Raw genomic sequence first — 19,145 nt, forward strand, 5'->3', positions numbered from 1 at the left:
CCCTGCACGTCTACTGTGACATGGACACAGATGGAGGGAGGTGGACTGTGAGTAGAGAACTTTATAGATCATCTGTGATGTTTGTGATGTGTTGATGGTGCAAAATGTATGATAATAATATTCTCTCTCTCTCTCTCTCTCTCTCTCTCTCTCTCTCTCTCTCTCTCTCTCTCTCTCTCTCTCTCTCTCTCTCTCTCTCTCTCTTTCTCTCTCTCTCTCTCTCTCAGGTGTTCCAAAGGAGAATGGATGGAACAGAGAACTTCTACAGACCCTGGGCGCACTACAAATCTGGCTTTGGGAATGTGGCTGGAGAGTACTGGCTGGGTGAGTCCTCCTCAGAAAACCAAACAAGGAGAAGTTAGGGGAAGGAGCTAGGAGCAAGAGGAGGGGGCTAGGAGCTAGAGGAAGGGGCTAGGAGCTAGAAGAAGGGGCTAGGAGATAAAGGAAGGGGCTAGGAACTAGGGGAAGGAGCTAGGAGCTAGGGGAAGGGCTTGGGAGCTAGAGGAAGGGGCTATGAGCTAGAGAAAGGGGCTAGGAGCTAGGGGAAGGGGTTAGGAGATAAAGGGTGGGGCTAGGGGAAGGGGCTAGGAGATAAAGGGTGGGGCTAGGAGCTAGGGGAAGGGGCTAGGAGCTAGGGGAAGGGGCTAGGAGCTAGGGGAAGGGGTTAGGAGCTAGAGGAAGGGGCTAGGAGATAAAGGAAGGGGATAGGAGCTAGGGGAAGGGGTTAGGAGCTAGAGGAAGGGGCTAGGAGATAAAGGAAGGGGCTAGGAGCTAGAGGAAGGGGCTAGGAGCTAGGGGAAGGGGTTAGGAGCTAGAGGAAGGGGCTAGGAGATAAAGGAAGGGGCTAGGAGCTAGGGGAAGGGGTTAGGAGCTAGGGGAAGGGGCTAGGAGCTAGAGAAAGGGGCTAGGAGATAAAGGACGGGGCTAGGACCTAGGGAAGGGGGTTAGGAGCTAGAGGAAGGGGCTAGGAGATAAAGGAAGGGGCTAGGAGCTAGGGGAAGGGGTTAGGAGCTATAGGAAAGGGGATAGGAGGTAAGGAAATGAGCTAGGGGCTGAAATGTAACAGGACCTTTATGCTTTCTGTTCTTGTCAGGTCTGGACAACATCTTCCTCCTGACGATGAGGAAGAAGAGTGAGCTGAGGGTGGACATGGAAGACTTTGAGGGAGGGAAGGTTTATGCTAAATACACCTCCTTCTCCATTGATCCTGAGAACTACGGATACACACTGAGACTGGGCAGTTACGTAGACGGAGGGGCAGGTGAGTTCTTCTTCTTCATCATCTTTAACATCATCATCATCACCTATGGTGTCACATCGTAACTTTTCCCCTATGTGTGTGTTTAGTTCCTAAAGGTTGCTGCAAATGTGAACTACCACTGACACTCTTGTTTCCATCACAACTTTTAGAGTGAAGAGTTCAGTCTTAAAGGAAAACTGCTGACTAGACGCCATTGCGCGCATGTTGATTTTGCTCATCCACACCAGACGCAATCAGGACACACAGGTTGAAATATCAAAACTAACTGTTGATCAGTTGATTGACAGGTGTACTGCTTAACAATAAACAATAAACAGTCCGCTGGTGTGGATGCTCGCCAACGTTTATAGTTATGTATAATTCATCATTATAGTTATGGTTATAGTTATCATCCTTGGTGTGGACAGGCCTTAAAGGAAAACTCCACCCAAAAACGATCTTGTGGTGTTTGTTTCATTAGTCCATTGTTGACATAGTCCCAAAATGTTTTGCTTTTCACTATCAACTTTTCAAGATATGTAACTTTCAAATTATAGAAATCATCCCCATAGGATGCATTTTTACAGGAATGATTTCTGTATCTTGAAAACTTGATTTCTGACAAGCAAATCATTTTGGGACTATGTCAACAATGGACCAATGATACAAACACCACAAGATAGTTTTTGGGTGGCGTTTTCCTTTAAGGCCTGTCCACACCAAGGATGATAACTATAACCATAACTATAATTATGAATTATACATAACTATAAACGTTGGCGAGCATCCACACCAGCGGACTGTTTATTGTTTATTGTTAAGCAGTACACCTGTCAATCAACTGATCAACAGTTCGTTTTGATATTTCAACCTGTGTGTCCTGATCGCGTCTGGTGTGGATGAGCAAAATCAACATGCGCGCAATGGCGTCTAGTCAGCATGTCACGCCTCGATCACACTGACAGCATCTTTGTGCAAAATGGTAGGCAGCATCATCTGGATATGTGTGCAACAAAAGCTCAACATTCACCTTCTGCTACCATTTCTGTCAAACCATTTCTGTCAAGCCATTTACATTTTAGTCATTTAGCAGATGCTCTTATCCAGAGCGACTTACAGTTAGTGAATTTTTTTTATTTTTTATACTGGCCCCCCGTGGGAAACGAACCCACAACCCTGGCGTTGCAAACGCCATGCACTATCAACTGAGCTAAATCCCTGCCGTCCATTCCCTCCCCTACCCTGGACGACGCAGGGCCAATTGTGCGCCGCCCATGAGTCTCCCGGTCGCGGCCGGCGGCGACAGAGCCTGGATTCGAACCAGGATCTCTAGTGGCACAGTTAGCACTGCGACGCCACAGTTTGATGCACACGTTCGATACATCCAATTTATACGCCACACAGAACGCAATGCAACTGCCTCTGCAATGCTGCAAGGCAAACACAGCTTTCCATTGGAAATTAATGTACTTCTGATGTACCAAAACGCAAGGACACTGTCGGCGTGATCAAGGCGTAAGTTAGAAGCGTATGCAACCCATCATTCATTAGCTAAATATTAGGCCTAATACTACTAATACTTTTTAGGGGACAAGAAAATTATCATACAACACAATGCAATTCTTTTTTACTTTTTTTTTTTTTTACAGTGAGTAAGAGTTCTAGTCTAGGCCGTAAACTGCAGTGAATATGCCATTTAAATAACCACTAAAAAGCTCTGCATTTTGAATGCATGTTTCATTCACAAATAATAATAATCTTGTCTAGGCCTGATTAGGCAACCATTTGGATCAGTAATGGGTCTTTTCTCAACAGTTTACATGGTCCAGAAAGGCATATTAGTAGGCCAGTCACAGTGTGTATTTTATCAGGATGTATCGCAGTTAACAGATAGGGCTCCCATCGGAAAGTATGGCCTTCTCATGCACTGTTTGTGGTGGATCATCATTCTCCAAATTCGTCCTATAATTAATGTGGCCACCGATATGCTTACACATGGCCAGTTATTCAGGGAAGTTTACCGTGCGCTCTGCCTTCTCTCCTCTCTGCGCAGCCTCGCCCACCTAGAACCAACAACGCTTCAATAGAACGCAATTTGATTGGTTGTCAGGGTTTTATCATCGGAGGGAAACAATCGCTCTGAAAGGGATCCAAACCATAGCTCCTCGTCATTCTCCAGTCTTTCTGTAGTTATTGTTGTAGTGGGAAAGCTCTGTTCACTTGACTTAGAAAATATTCTTTTTTGTTTTGTATCATTATAGTTCTCATTATAATGATCGTCCTTACATTTACATTTACGTCATTTAGCAGACGCTCTTATCCAGAGCGACTTACAAATTGGTGCATTCACCTTATAGCCAGTTGGATAACCACTTTACAATATGTTTTTTTTTGGGGGGGTAGAAGGATTACTTTATCCTATCCCAGGTATTCCTTAAAGAGGTGGGGTTTCAAGTGTCTCCGGTAGGTGGTGAGTGACTCCGCTGTCCTGGCGTCGTGAGGGAGCTTGTTCCACCATTGAGGTGCCAGAGGCAGCGAACAGTTTTGACTGGGCTGAGCAGGAACTGTGCTTCCGCAGAGGTAGGGGGGCCAGCAGGCTGGAGGTGGATGAACGCAATGCCCTCGTTTGGGTGTAGGGACTGATCAGAGCCTGAAGGTACGGAGGTGCCGTTCCCCTCACAGCTCCGTAGGCAAGCACCATGGTCTTGTAGCAGATGCGAGCTTCAACTGGAAGCCAGTGGAGTGTGCGGAGGAGCGGGGTGACGTGAGAGAACTTGGGAAGGTTGAACACCAGACGGGCTGCGGCATTCTGGATGAGTTGTAGGGGTTTAATGGCACAGGCAGGGAGCCCAGCCAACAGCGAGTTGCAGTAATCCAGACAGGAGATGACAAGTGCCTGGATTAGGACCTGTGCCGCTTCCTGTGTAAGGCAGGGTTGTACTCTCCGAATGTTGTAGAGCATGAACCTACAGGATCGGGTCACCGCCTTGATGTTAGCGGAGAACGACAGGGTGTTGTCCAGGGTCACGCCAAGGCTCTTTGCACTCTGGGAGGAGGACACAACGGAGTTGGTGTGGATGGCCTTTTAGTCCAGTAAATAAGCTCCCAAAAAATACCATATTGTTCGATTTGGCATAGAAGCGTGAAAATTGGCACACTTCCATAATTTTTTGAAGCTGAACAAAACCTGACATAGTGCCATTCCAGCAAAGCCCCTGGTCGGCTTCTAGCGCCCCCCATAGGGCAATGGTGAAAATGCATTTACCCGCATTGACCTTTTGGGTCATGGCTTCCCCTGTGTTGGGTCTACATGGCCCCAATATAGCTTAACATGTTTGTATTGGTTTGGGGAATACAGTTAATCAACAACCAACACCATATGGCCTTTATGATCACAACAATTATGAAAAACATTCAGAAATCGCAGCAAAATGTTAATATTTTCACTTTCAAATTGGTGTATGAAATAAAAAGTTACCTTCTACACAAAAAAAGCTATATAAGTGTTCCCTGAAGTCTAATGATTACAATGATATATAATATGATATTTTGGGTTCTGATGGGATACTACCTTTGAATTAAGCTCATGAGTCATTTTAAAGATAACCTACCTGTTCATGGTTGTTTGAGCAATAGGACTGTAAAGTTCCCAAATGTAAGAGGACTCTCGTGGTATTTACATATTTGCAGAAATCCATTCAGGTGTATTTTGTGGCTTTTGGTGAATGCTTTCTTATGATCTAAAGTCGTGCTGTTTTATTTGCATATAGGCCTACTGTAGCTCTGATTGGCTATGGCGCACCGGTTTGTGTAGAGTCCTGTCCTGGACAAGACATATGATTTTGTTCGGTTTTATTTACTGCAGTGTCTTTTAATTGTCCAAAAGCATGGCCGCTTTCTCACTCTATATTGCTATAGAATTTTCACAATACGTCATTCCCAAACATTCTATGAAAGTATGAAAATGTCAAAATGACCATATCTAAGTGCTCGCTTGTCAAAAGAAAAAAAAGTTGTCCAATTCTTCCTGGGGGTGTACAGTGCATTCGGAAAGTATTCAGACCCATTCTCTTTTTCCACATTTTGTTATGTTACAGCCTTATTGTAAAATGGATTACATTTTTTAAATGCCCTCATCAATCTACAAACAATATGCCGTAATGACAAAGCAAAAACAGGTTTTAGATATTTTTGCAAATGCATAGAAAATAAACAATATAAATACATTATTTAAATAAGTATTCAGACCCTTTGCTATGAGACTCAAAATTGAGCTCAGGTGCATCCTGTTTCCATGGATCATCCTTGAGATGTTCACCTTCCAACAGGACAACGACCCTAAGCACACAGCCAAGACAACGCAGTGGCTTCGGGACAAGTCTCTGAATGTCCTTGAGAGGCCCAGCCCCCAAATAACGATATAATACATTTTAGAATAAGGCTGTAACGTAACGAAATGTGGAAAAAGTCAAGGGTCTGAATACTTTCCGAATGCACTGTAAGGTCCCAAAGCTGACAGTGCATGTCAGAGCAAAAACCGAGCCATGAGGTCGAAGGAATTGACCGTAGAGTTCCGAGACAGGATTGTGTCGAGCCACAGATCTGGGGAAGGGTATCAAAAAATGTCTGCAGCATTGAATGTCCCCTAGATCACGTAATAACTTATTACTTTTAGCGGAAAAAGTTATTATGTTTACCGTTCAACATTTTATTACGTTTACTGGGTTTATTACATAAAAAAATCAAAAAGTTATTACAAATCATAAAGTTATTGCATTTACCGGTGTTACAGGGCGCTACAGGCTGACCTGCAGCTTTGCTGAAATGGCACTATATCTATATATGTTTTGTTCAGCGCGAAAAGTTATACAAGTGTGCCAATTTTCACGCTTCTATACCAATATTTTTTTAATTTACTGGACTACTGTATCTGGTGTAACCAGGCTACTGTCTGTCTGCTGGTATCTGGTTTAACCAGGCTACTGTCTGTCTGCTGGTATCTGGTTTAACCAGGCTACTGTCTGTCTGCTGGTATCTGGTGTAACCAGGCTACTGTCTGTCTGCTGGTATCTGGTTTAACCAGGCTACTGTCTGTCTGCTGGTATCTGGTTTAACCAGGCTACTGTGCTCTGTCTGCTGGTATCTGGTTTAACCAGGCTACTGTCTGTCTGCTGGTATCTGGTTTAACCAGGCTACTGTGCTCTGTCTGCTGGTTGATTCTCAGGAGACTCCATGTCATATAGCAACGGCATGAAGTTCAGCACCTACGACAAAGACCAGGACACCTGGGGCGACCACTGTGCCAGGCGCTACATGGGTGGATTCTGGTACCGTGACTGTTCGCATGCCAACCCTAACGCCCTGTATGCCCCACATCCAGCAACTTCTTTCACTGAGGTGTATGTTTATTGGCATCACTGGAAAGGGGTTAACTACTCTCTGAAAAGCATTTCCTTTAAGATCAGGGCTGTCTCTGATGCTGTGGCTGTCCAGGAGCAGGAGTAACATACCTGACTCTATCAGTCCTGACCTAATGTCACCATCTCAAAATGACTACAGGAATAGAATATGGAGGTGGGGGGGTTCCAGTGCTAGCCAGACAGACACTAACACATAGAAAACAATATGGTCACCACATCATCACTATTACTGCCATCTTGGCTTTTAAAGTAGTGCATCATGTTATAACAGCAAGATGGGCTCTCTGTCTCTTGATTCAAATGTTAATTTACTCAAATAATAATTAAAGCATTTGAAAAGACAAATTCACTCTGTCTTTTTATTTACTGTATGTACATATTAATGTATTTATTATAATCAGTCTGATTGGATGGCTGAATGTGTCATAGTCAAAGTTGTAACATGATCTTAGAGTTTTCACTGCAAAATGGTTGTGTGCATTCATTATTATCATCTTCATCCTCCTCCTCATCCTCCTCATCCTCATCATCCTCATATTCATCATATTCATCATAATCATCATCATAATCATCACCATCATCACCATCATTACTATCATCATAATCATCATCATCATAATCATCACCATCATAATCACTACCATCATCACCATCATCCTCATCAATACCATCATCACCATCTGCATCATCATCACCACCATCATCATCATCACCATCATCACCATCACCATCACCATCACCATCACAACCAACATCACCATCAATGTGTGATGTTTTTCTACAGACCTAAAGGCCTTATCTTCATGTTCATCACATTTATATACCTGTCAATACCAGGAAGGATCTGGTCCAACCAGAACACCTGGGTTCAGATAATATTTGAAATAAAAAAAATACTTTGTGCGTTTGCTTTAACCTGCCCGGCGTGCCAGATGGGCGTGGTTTGTACTTTTGGGACTTTTCCATTGCTTCCATTGCAAACAGCAATTCTCAATCATGCCTAGCTAAAATATTTGAAATTATTTCAAATACTATTTGATCCCAGGTCTCTGGAGTAGCTAATGGGGATCCCTAATAAAAACAAATACAGACGTGGGATGGTACCCTATTCCCTTTGTAGTCCCCTGGACTCTGGTCCAAAGTAGTTCACTATATAGAGAATAGGGTGTCATTTGGGACTCAGATACAGAACACGTGTTAACTCAGAGATCTAAACAACTGGACCGGGAATCTGAGGGCTGATGACCAGATATGATGTGATATGATTATAGTGTTATGATATGGGGGACCGGAACAGGGACCTGAGGGCTCATGACCAGATATGATATGATATGATTATAGTGTTATGATATGGGGGACCTGAACAGGGACCTGAGGGCTGATGACCAGATATGATATGGTATTATAGTGTTATGATATGGGGGACCTGAATGGGGACCTGAGGGCTGATGACCAGATATGATATGATATGATTATAGTGTTATGATATGGGGGACCTGAACAGGGACCTGAGGGCTGATGACCAGATATGATATGATATGATTATAGTGTTATGATATGGGGGACCTGAATGGGGACCTGAGGGCTGATGACCAGATATGATATGATATGATTATAGTGTTATGATATGGGGGACCTGAATGGGGACCTGAGGGCTGATGACCAGATATGATATGATATTATAGTGTTATGATATGGGGGACCTGAACGGGGACCTGAGGGCTGATGACCAGATATGATATGATATGATTATAGTGTTATGATATGGGGGACCTGAATGGGGACCTGAGAGCTGATGACCAGATATGATATGATATTATAGTGTTATGATATGGGGGACCTGAATGGGGACCTGAGGGCTGATGACCAGATATGATATGATATGATTATAGTGTTATGATATGGGGGACCTGAATGGGGACCTGAGAGCTGATGACCAGATATGATATGATATTATAGTGTTATGATACTGTCACACCCTGGCTCTGGGACTCATTATGTTGAGCCAGGGTGTGTGCATTCTATGTGTTCATGTTCTATGTTGGGTGTCTAGGTTGTCGATGTCTATGTTTGTATTGAGTGACTCCCAATCGGAGGTAACGAGTGTCAGCTGTCGGCTCGTTATCTCTGATTGGGAGCCATATTTAAACTGTGTGTCTTCACCTTGTGTTTGTGGGTTTTTGTTCATTTCGGTTTGTGTGAAACCGTAGACGTCACGTTTTCGTTTGTGTTTTTGATCGTGTGATCATTTATAGTAATAAAATATGTTCACCTTCAACGCTGCGCATTGGTCCTCTATGTTAGACGATCGTGACAGAAGAAACCACCAAGATGGGACCAAGCAGCGTGTCCAGGAGCCGTCGCCAGGGAGATCCCTCACAGATCTCCTTCGCCTCCTGGACTGGGTCAAGCCGAGGGAGGAAGACAAGGGCTTGACATTACGGCAGAAGGGCGAGAAGCTGGCGAGGGATATGGAGACGTGGTCCACGGGTAGGAGAGACGCCCGAAAATTTTTAGGGGGCTCACGACGGCGGACCAGCAGGAGGCCGCGATAGAGCGGTCCAGTGGGTTGCCGGAGAAGGCCGCCGGGTTACGGGGCTACTGGTAGAAGAGGGGATGGAAGGTGTGGAGGCACGGCGAGAGGTACTGGCGTGTGTTGCCAGTCCGGTCCGGCCCGTTCCAGATCCCGGTGTGGAGCCAGTGGTGTGTGTCCCCAGTACGGTCCGGTCTATTCCTGCTCCCCGCAACGAACCTGCGGTGCGCGTCGCCAGCCCAGTCCGGCCCATTCCTGCTCCCCGCATCAAGTCTGTGGTGCGTCTCGTCAGCCCGGCTCTGCCCGTTCCTGCTCCCCGCACCAGGTCTGTGGTGCGCGTCGCCAGCCCGGTCCGGCCCATTCCTGCTCCCCGCATCAAGCCTGTGGTGCGTCTCGTCAGCCCGGCTCTGCCCGTTCCTGCTCTCCGCACCAGGTCTGTGGTGCGCGTCGCCAGCCCGGTCCGGCCCATTCCTGCTCCCCGCGTCAAGTCTGTGGTGCGCGTCGCCAGCCCGGTCCGGCCCATTCCTGCTCCCCGCACCAAGTCTGTGGTGCGCGTCGCCAGCCCGGTCCGGCCCATTCCTGCTCCCAGCACCAAGTCTGTGGGGCGGTTCGTCAGCCCTGTCCGGCCCGCTCCTGCTCCCCACACCAAGCCAGTGGTGTGCGTCGTCAGTGCAGCACGGCCCGTGCCTGTTCCCCACACCAAGCCAGTGGTGTGCGTCGTCGGTCCGGCACGGCACGTGCCTGTTCCACTGGAGCCGGATCCGCCGCCTAGGCGGAGTGCCCACCCGGTCCCTCCCTGTTGTGTTTCGTTGGCGCGGTCGGAGTCCGCGCCTTTAGGGGGTACTGTCACGCCCTGGCTCGGGGGACTCTCGTATGTTGAGCCAGGGTGTTAGTTTCTATGTTTTGTGGTGGGTTCTAGGTTATTGTATTTCTTTGTTTGAGTGACTCCCAATCAGAGGTAACGAGTGTCAGCTGTTGGCTCGTTGTCTCTGATTGGGAGCCATATTTAACTATCTGTCTTTCACGTTGTGTTTGTGGTTTCTTGTTCATTTCGGTTTGTGTGAAACCGTAGACGTCACGTTTTCGTTTGTGTTTTTGATCGTGTGATCATTTATAGTAATAAAATATGTTCACCTTCAACGCTGCGCATTGGTCCTCTATGTTAGACGATCGTGACAGATATGGGGGACCTGAATGGGGACCTGAGGGCTGATGACCAGATGCCAGGTACTCCTTGACCGGGACCACAAATTGTCTCTGGTATTTTTTGCCCGCCGGCCCATTTTTTCCCTCAAGGCCCTCATTATTAGCCAAATAATGATCATTTTGTGCAAAACATTTAAATAAATAAATGTATAAAGGTATACTAGACCAGCCCATCTAGCCAGAATTGCCAGTCCGCCCGTGCATGTAGGACAACTGTAATATCTCTCTGCTCCTCCTAATCTGTGTTTGTGTTTGAGTTTGAGTTTGAGTTTGTGTTTGTGTTTGTGTTTGTGTTTGTGTGGTGTGTTTGTGTTTGAGTTTGTGTTTGTGTGGTGTGTTTGTGTTTGTGTTTGTGTGGTGTGTTTGTGTTTGTGTTTGTGTGGGGTCTGTAGGGTGGAGAGGTGTCTGGGGGTTACAATTAAAGTACAGTTCCTGATTATCAAGAACCCAAAAGTCACATGACATCAATGCATCAGGTCAAGGGACCCACCACCCACCACACACACACACACACACCCATAAATGGCCTTGTTGTAATTCCATATGGGTGTTGTTCACGTGTTGGCCTTCATCTTAGCTATAAAACCTCAGTCAGGGTCAGACAACTGTCATGAGCCCTCTCACTCCACTGGGTTACCACCTTAAGTTGTTTCCACTCTGCTCACCACTCTCTCTCTACTCAGCCTAACTAGCTCCACCTGTCCCTGCTCTGCTCGGCTCTAATTACTCTGCCAGCTGCGCTGCATTACCCACTAACCTCTCCCAGTATTTATAGCCCTGTCTTTCAGCTCTCCTTTGTCAGATCGTCTGCAAAGCTCACACCCGGAACCTGTTTGCTCGCGCTTCTGGCTCACCCTGGTTTTGTGACCCCGGACCTGCCTGTTTTTTGGATACTCTTCTGCCTCAGGAGATCCAGACCTGCTTCTGCCATTACGACTCCTGACTACTCTTCAATCCCGGTAACTCTGACCAGCCTTCTGCCTTGCTACTACGTATTTTGGATTTCCCTTGAACTGTACTGCTGCCTGGTTTCATTCCGCCCCGTTGTGTCTGTGTTTCCTCCCCCCAGGACTTCTGGACCACCAACCACCGGCGTCATCGGACGCATCGCTGCCACTGGGGGAGGCACAGACCCAGCACATCGGACGGGATAACCCCTGGAGCCTTCACTCACTCCCTACATCCCTTTCCCCTTAAGTTTAAATAAACTTTCTGGTGTGACGCAATTGTGGTCCTCTTGTCGTCTGTCTGAACCGTGACAGTACGATCTGACCATCATGGACTCAGCGCACACTTCCCCCCGACATGGAAACCGAAGAACCTGAGCAACCCACCGCCATGCTACGCCTGGAACACACTGAGAGAGAGCTAGGCCGCATGAGCGGCGACATCACCTCTCTGCTTCAGGTCGGCCACCAACAGCATCAGCAGTTCCAGCAGCACCAGCAGCAGTCCCAGCAGCAGCAACAACAACTCGCCATGATCATTCAACTCCTCACCAACCTGACCCCAGCCAGTCTGCCCACCAGCCCTGCCCCCGAGTTACCTGCCCCGGTCATTGCAGCCGCTGCTCCGGAACCCAAGATTGGAAACCCCGAGCGGTTCAACGGCGATTCAACCCAGGTCCGGCCATTCCTGACTAGCTGCCGACTTCAGTTCTCCTTGCAGCCAAGGACCTTCGCCACGGAGGGGGCTAAAGTTGGGTATGCCATCACTCACCTGGACGGGCCGAGCTCGACTCTGGGGAACAGCAGAGTTCGAACGTCAAACCCCCGCATGTGCAACCTTCGACCGGTTTGCCGAGGAGATGCTGAAGGTGTTTGACCTGGATTCACCAACCGCAGAGGCGTCTCGTGAACTGTTCAGTATTCGACAAGGCAGACGTACAGTCGCAGACCATTCCATCGACTTCCGAACCCTGGCTAGACGAAGTTCTTGGAACACACCATCGTTGGTGGACGCGTTCTTCCATAGTTTGGCTGACTATATCAAGGACGAGTTGGTCTCCCATGAACTGCCTTCCACTCTTGATGAAGCCATCGCACTGACTGTCAGGATCGACAGAAGGATACAGACCCGTCGTCGTGAGAGGGGGGCGCCAAGGTCCACCTACTACCGGCATTCGGAGAGATCCGACTGGGCTCCTGTCATCTACTGCCACTCACCCAGTTCAGCTTGATCAGTCTGAGCCTATGGAGATTGGGCGAGCCTCTCTCACTCCTGCAGAGCGCCAGCGACAGCTTCACCTCAAACCTCTGCCTCTATTGTGGAGGTGATGGACATCGTGTGGTAACCTGCCCTTTAAAGGGCCGAAGCTCACCGGGCATAGGGGGAGTCCGGTTGAGTTCAATGACCATCCAGTCCTCCGACCGCAAACCCCTGCTGCAAGTTCACCTCCGCCTCCCTGACTCAACTCACACCCTGGCTGCTCTGGTGGATTCTGGCGCCGAAGCCAACATAATGGACATCAAGCTGGCACGCCAACTGGGACTGGAGAACCTCCGTTTGACACCTCCTATTCCTGCCCGGGCACTGGACGGACACTTACTCGGATCGGTCACTCATGTCACGGCCCCGGTCTCGATGGGTCTGTCCGGGAAACCATCAAGAAACTATCCAGTTTCACCTGCTCCCCTCTCCAGGCCAACCCCTCATCCTGGGTTACCCATGGCTCCGCCGGCACAACCCTCAGCTCGACTGGGTGACCGGGGTGATCAGGGGAGTGGGGAGAGGACTGCCACCGAACCTGCCTGCTTGCCGCCGCACTACCCCCTCGGCCAGTACCTACTAACTCCGCTCCTGACCCCTCCAAGGACCCTGTGTCGATTCTGCCAAGTCCCTGCATCGTTGCAGCTCTGACCTGGGCTGTTGAGGAACAGGTGCTGGAGGCTCTCCGTAACCAGCCAGGTCCCAGCACTTGCCCAGCTGACCGCCTTTTTGTCCCCCGAAGACCTGAGGTCCCAGGTCGTTCAGTGGGGACATGACTCCCCGCCTAGCTTGTCACCCTGGCTCCACCCGCACTTACAACCTGCTCGCCCAGAGGTTCTGGTGGCCCTCTCTGAGGAAGGATGTACGGGAATTCGTCCAAGCCTGCCCCATCTGCAACCAACACAAGTCGTCCTGCCAGCCCCCAGCCGGATTGCTGCAGCCCCTGCCTGTGCCCAGGAGTCCGCTGGTCCCTGCTGCGCCTTGTCCTCCTCCTCCACGGCTCGTCGATGGTGGTCTGGTTTACACCGTCCGCCGCCTGCTTCGGTCCAGACGGAGGGGTAGGGGTCTCCAGTACCTCATTGACTGGGAGGGCTATGGACCTGAGGAAAGGACCTGGGTGCCAGCTAGTCGGATTGTGGATAGGACTCTCATCACCGCTTTCCACCAACGGCATCCTGATCAACCTGCAATCCGTAGGGGCCGCCCCAGAGGGATCCCTAACCGTCCTGCCCGCTCGGCTTCCTGTCCTGTGCCTGATCCTGTCTCGGGACCTGTCCCATCTCCCGACCACGGCCCTCCGGCTTCCTCCGAGGATGAGGACGTTCGCTCGGACCGTTCGGAGGAGTTCTAGCCCTCCTCCGGCTCCCCTCCTCCCGCCCGGCGTGGTGTTGCTCTTGGGACTTCTGGGGCCGTCCCTTGGGGGGTTCTGTCATGAGCCCTCTCACTCCACTGGGTTACCACCTTAAGTTGTTTCCACTCTGCTCACCACTCTCTCTCTACTCAGCCTAACTAGCTCCACCTGTCCCTGCTCTGCTCGGCTCTAATTACTCTGCCAGCTGCGCTGCATTACCCACTAACCTCTCCCAGTATTTATAGCCCTGTCTTTCAGCTCTCCTTTGTCAGATCGTCTGCAAAGCTCACACCCGAACCTGTTTGCTCGCGCTTCTGGCTCACCCTGGTTTTGTGACCCCGGACCTGCCTGTTTTTTGGATACTCTTCTGCCTCAGGAGATCCAGACCTGCTTCTGCCATTACGACTCCTGACTACTCTTCAATCCCGGTAACTCTGACCAGCCTTCTGCCTTGCTACTACGTATTTTGGATTTCCCTTGAACTGTACTGCTGCCTGGTTTCATTCCGCCCCGTTGTGTCTGTGTTTCCTCCCCCCCCCAGGACTTCTGGACCACCAACCACCGGCGTCATCGGACGCATCGCTGCCACTGGGGGGAGGCACAGACCCAGCACATCGGACGGGATAACCCCTGGAGCCTTCACTCACTCCCTACATCCCTTTCCCCTTAAGTTTAAATAAACTTTCTGGTGTGACGCAATTGTGGTCCTCTTGTCGTCTGTCTGAACCGTGACAACAACAACACAACGAGAAATTGTTCTTGGTATGTTATGTGGACGTTTTTAGAGGTTCTGCCTCCTGAAGTGTTAGGTGGATGGAATGTTACTGAACAGTTAAAACGTTTCCTGACTAATGTCTAAATGTTACATGGAGGTTATATATGTTTAAGTCTCTCTGTCTCCCAGGTCTTGTTGCTCCTCCTAAAGCCATTCTCTCTCAGGACTGTGACGACATCTATCACCATGACAACACCAAACCCAGTGGGGTGTACACCATCTACCCTGGGGGTCCCGCCACACCCCTGCACGTCTACTGTGACCACTAGTGTTAGTTTATAGTCATAATTATGATTGGTTATATCCAACACCTGAACAAAGACACAAAGCTATCAATCTCTCTCTCTCTCTCCTTCTCCCCCCCCCCCTCTCTCTCTCCTTATCCTCCTATCACTGCCTCTCTCTCTCCTTCTATCACTGCCCCTCCTCTCTCTCTCTCTCTCTCTCTCTCTCTCTCTCCTTCTCCTCCTCCTATCACAGGTGTTCCAGAGGAGAATGGATGGAACAGAGAACTTACATTTGACATTTTAGTAATTTAGCAGACGCTCTTATCCAGAGCAACTTACAGTTAGTGAGTGCGTACATTTTCATACTGGCCCTCCGTGGGAATCGAACCCACAACCCTGGCGTTGCAAACGCCATGCTCTACCAACTGAGCTACACGGGACTTCTACAGACTCTGGGCTCACTACAAAGCTGGCTTTGGGAACGTGGCTGGAGAGTACTGGCTGGGTGAGTCCCTACACTTACTCAATATTATGATTGATGAACTAATGTGATATAAATATTTCCAAGCAGTTTGCGAAACAAATGAAGAGTGACCCTTTGGATTTGGATTGATTTCAATTGAGTGTAATTGATCAACTGAAGAGAACTCAACTGAATCTACACTGACTCTACTCTGACCCTGTCCTCCCTGAGGTCTGGACAACATCTTCCTCCTGATGATGAGGGAGAGCAGTGAGCTGAGGGAGGACATGGGGGAGGGAAGGTTTACTACCCCCCCTTCTCCATTGGTCCAGAGAACTACAGATACACACTGAGACTGGACAGCTATGGAGATGGAGGGGCAGGTGGGTTCTTTCAGACAGAATAAATATCACATCATTGATACATGTAAATCAAAATCAAAGTGTATTCGTCACATCCACAGACTACAGCAATTATGAACGGTGCAGTGAAATCATTACTTGCAGTGACTCAGGGTCTTTCTTTCCTGTGGCGGTCCTCATGAGAGCCAGTTTCATCATAGCGCTTGATGGATTTTGCGACTGCACTTGAAAAAACGTTCAATGTTCTTGAAATTTTCCGGATTTACTGTCCTTCATGTCTTAAAGTAATGGTGGACTGTCGTTTCTCTTTGCTTATTTGAGCTGTTCTTGCCATAATATGGACTTGGTCTTTTACCAAATAGGGCAATCTTCTGTATACCACCCCTACCTTGTCACAACACAACTGATTGGCTCAAATGCATTAAGAAGGAAAGAAATTCCACAAATTAACTTTTAAGAAGGCACACCTGTTAATTGAAATGCATTCCAGGTGACTACCTCATGAAGCTGTTTGAGAGAATGCCAAGAGTGTGCAAAGCTGTCATCAAGGCAAAGGGTGACTACTTTGAAGAATCTAAAATCTAAAATATATTTTTTGGTTACTACATGATTCCATATGTGTGTCTCCACTGTTATTCTACAATGTAGAAAATAGTTAAAATAAAGAACACCCTTGAATGAGTAGGTGTGTCCAAACTTTTGACTGGTACTGTATATATATATTTGAATCACTGTTTTTAAAATGATTGTTTTCAGCTTTAGCATACAAAACATCCACATACAAACGACAACATACAGACGCACACAAACATCCACAACATCACCCCAGCCCAGACCCACCTGCTCACACCCCTTCTCCAGCAGTCACCCTTTTGTTTATCTCTGTCGCCCACACACTTTCAACATTTAGATAATAAAGTATTTGACCTTTCCATTGTGTTAATGATGGAGGATTTGTTTTTATCAAAGATGCTTGACGAGAAAAGTATCGTCCACCCACGGCCGGCCCGCTCATTAGGCGGGATTAGGCAGCTGCCTATGGTGGCAGATTGACGAGGGTAGAATTTTCAGAGCTAAAGTGACCAAGACGCACCTCCAGCAACACATAAAACCTCACATCATTCTGCCCCAAAAACCATGACAATTTCTCTCAACCAGTGGCATATGAGTTTTTTTAGGTGAGCGCTGATGTCGCCCTGTGATAAGCAGTGCCCACTTTGTCAAAGGCAGGTCAGCAAAAATGTTTGCTTGTCCATTCCTCTGTAACTCAGCTGGTAGAGCACGGCGCTTGTAACGCCAAGGTAGCGGGTTCGATCCCCCGGACCTCCCATACACAAAAATGTATGCACGCATGACTGTAAGTCGCTTTGGCTAAAAGCGTCTGCTAAATGGCATATTATTATTATATTCCCAGCGCGCCTCTCCAGGGAGGGTGCTGTTGGAGAGACGCGTCACTGAGGCGCTCCACCAATGTTCCGTCAAAAATAATAATCTAACATAAAGCATGTAGCAGATATAGCCAGTGTAAAACATGAGCCATTCACAATAATTAAAGAGACATTTCCAGAAAACTTTAGGCTATTACATCACTTGTTATCATTACCGCCATGTCGGAGGCATGAAAAATTAGCAAATAGCCTTGAAAACGGGCGGTATAGCCTACACTGAAATGCAATGTGGTTCTAGGAGAACGGTGACATTGAGAACAGTAACATTTTGAAAGGGGGTCCAGCTGCGATGTCATCTCTCAGAGCAGTCATCCCTCAGCGTCTCTATGCTGCCACCTACTGATAGGTCATCTATCAGAGCATCTGTCAGGAAAGGTGGGGGTGTCGAAAGGAGTGGGCCTTTCGAAAGGAACCATATAAGGAGAAGTGGGGATTTCGAAGAAAAAAATAAATAAGGATAAGTGGGGGTTTTGAAAGGTGCCACTCAAGACTTCGTTTGGGTTATCGGACGTTAGTCATGGTCTGCAGAGATGACAGTAAGGAATTTCAGTTATGCAACAAAAAAAACTATCTTTGAACGTTACCTACTGGTAGCCATGTATGTAACGTTAAGTTTTTCGTAAATGTAAATGCTAGCTAACGATAGCTACCTTAACTTATAAAAAATGTATTAATTTTACAATTTGAAATAATAATAATAATTGTAATATCAAGTCATGGTGGTTCTAGTAGTTATGGAATCCCAGGACTTCTAGTGTTAAAAGACTCCTTTCAAAACCCCCACTTCTCCTTCTATGGTTGCAGCTGGACCCTATTGGACATTTTGCCAAGCCAGAGATGAGTGGTCGACACCGAAACGCGCCAGTAGACGCATCAATTCTGGCCTAATGACAACAGCCAAATTTGTCATTACACTTTTTGGTGTTTTGTGTAACAGATGACTCTTTCCTTTGACAATCAGATGAAAACATATTGACTGGTTGTGTTTATGCCACAATAAAAGGTAATACATTTTAAAAGTTAAATGACAAATCTTTATGACTAGGCCCACAGGAGATCCTATTGAATGAATAGGGATTGTATATGGAATTCTATGATTAGGCCCATAAAAAATGTTGGTGCACGCACTTGGTCCCATACCGGCAAGAAATGAATTCTACTTTCACCCCTGGATATAGCACATGGTAGAAAGAGTATGTGGCCTTTTCTGTAGGCTACAGGCTGGAGATAAAATGTATATAATGTAATGAGACAGACACTTTTTACATCATGCAGGTGTATCCAATCAAATAGCCTAACCTAAATGGCTACTCACAACTGCTGTCCGGGGAGTTTCACCCAGTGGGATAAATTGTTATGATCAGTGGTTTCATACAAACTGTCATGATACATTTTTTACAAGCTGATCATGGCGAAAAATAAAATACTTCTGATTTCCCACTGTGTAAACACATTGCAAATAGGCTCAGGATAACTCCTGATAAAGTTGGGTAGTTGATATTCAGAGCTTAAATAGACTAATTGATTAGTCACAGGAATCAGGACTAATAAAGCCAATGTAACGGCTTGTTTTCCAAACGGTGGTCCTGACACATGGATGGGCATTTATAAAATCCTATTGCTGGAGACACTGTAGGCTACACCCCAGTAAGCACGGGCCGACGCCAACGTCTTTTGGATGTCTTTTTTTGGTCATGTCCCGGACCAACAAAATGATCTGTCTTGCCTAGGGTGGCAGAACAGCCAGGACCGGCCCTGCGTCCAACCCATCGGGTATCTCACTGCACCCTCATATGCCATTTCTTGAAATAGGCTGACAGACGGATTAAAAGTACATTTACATTGTAATACTTCTGACAGCTAACCGTACTCCGCCCACAACCTTTGGACATTATAGCGTTCCAAGAAAGCA

The 19,145-nt window shown here is 47.5% G+C and overlaps 1 protein-coding gene across 1 annotated transcript in view; it reads left to right on the plus strand.

Annotated features, from left to right (window-relative positions):
* The window catches only part of LOC121563040 (microfibril-associated glycoprotein 4-like), a 7,379-nt gene extending 583 nt beyond the window's left edge, over positions 1-6,796 (plus strand). Inside the window, exons 2-5 of the mRNA XM_041875105.1 lie at positions 1-47; positions 228-324; positions 1,094-1,261; positions 6,465-6,796. The exon at positions 1-47 is cut by the window's left edge and continues 142 nt beyond it. Coding sequence (XP_041731039.1) covers positions 1-47; positions 228-324; positions 1,094-1,261; positions 6,465-6,745 — 593 coding nt within the window. The 3' untranslated portion in view covers positions 6,746-6,796. The remainder of the gene's footprint in view (positions 48-227; positions 325-1,093; positions 1,262-6,464) is intronic.
* The last annotated feature ends 12,349 nt before the right edge of the window (positions 6,797-19,145 follow it).

Source organism: Coregonus clupeaformis, unplaced genomic scaffold (assembly GCF_020615455.1).
Source record: "Coregonus clupeaformis isolate EN_2021a unplaced genomic scaffold, ASM2061545v1 scaf2234, whole genome shotgun sequence".
NCBI classification, from domain to species: Eukaryota; Metazoa; Chordata; class Actinopteri; order Salmoniformes; family Salmonidae; genus Coregonus; species Coregonus clupeaformis.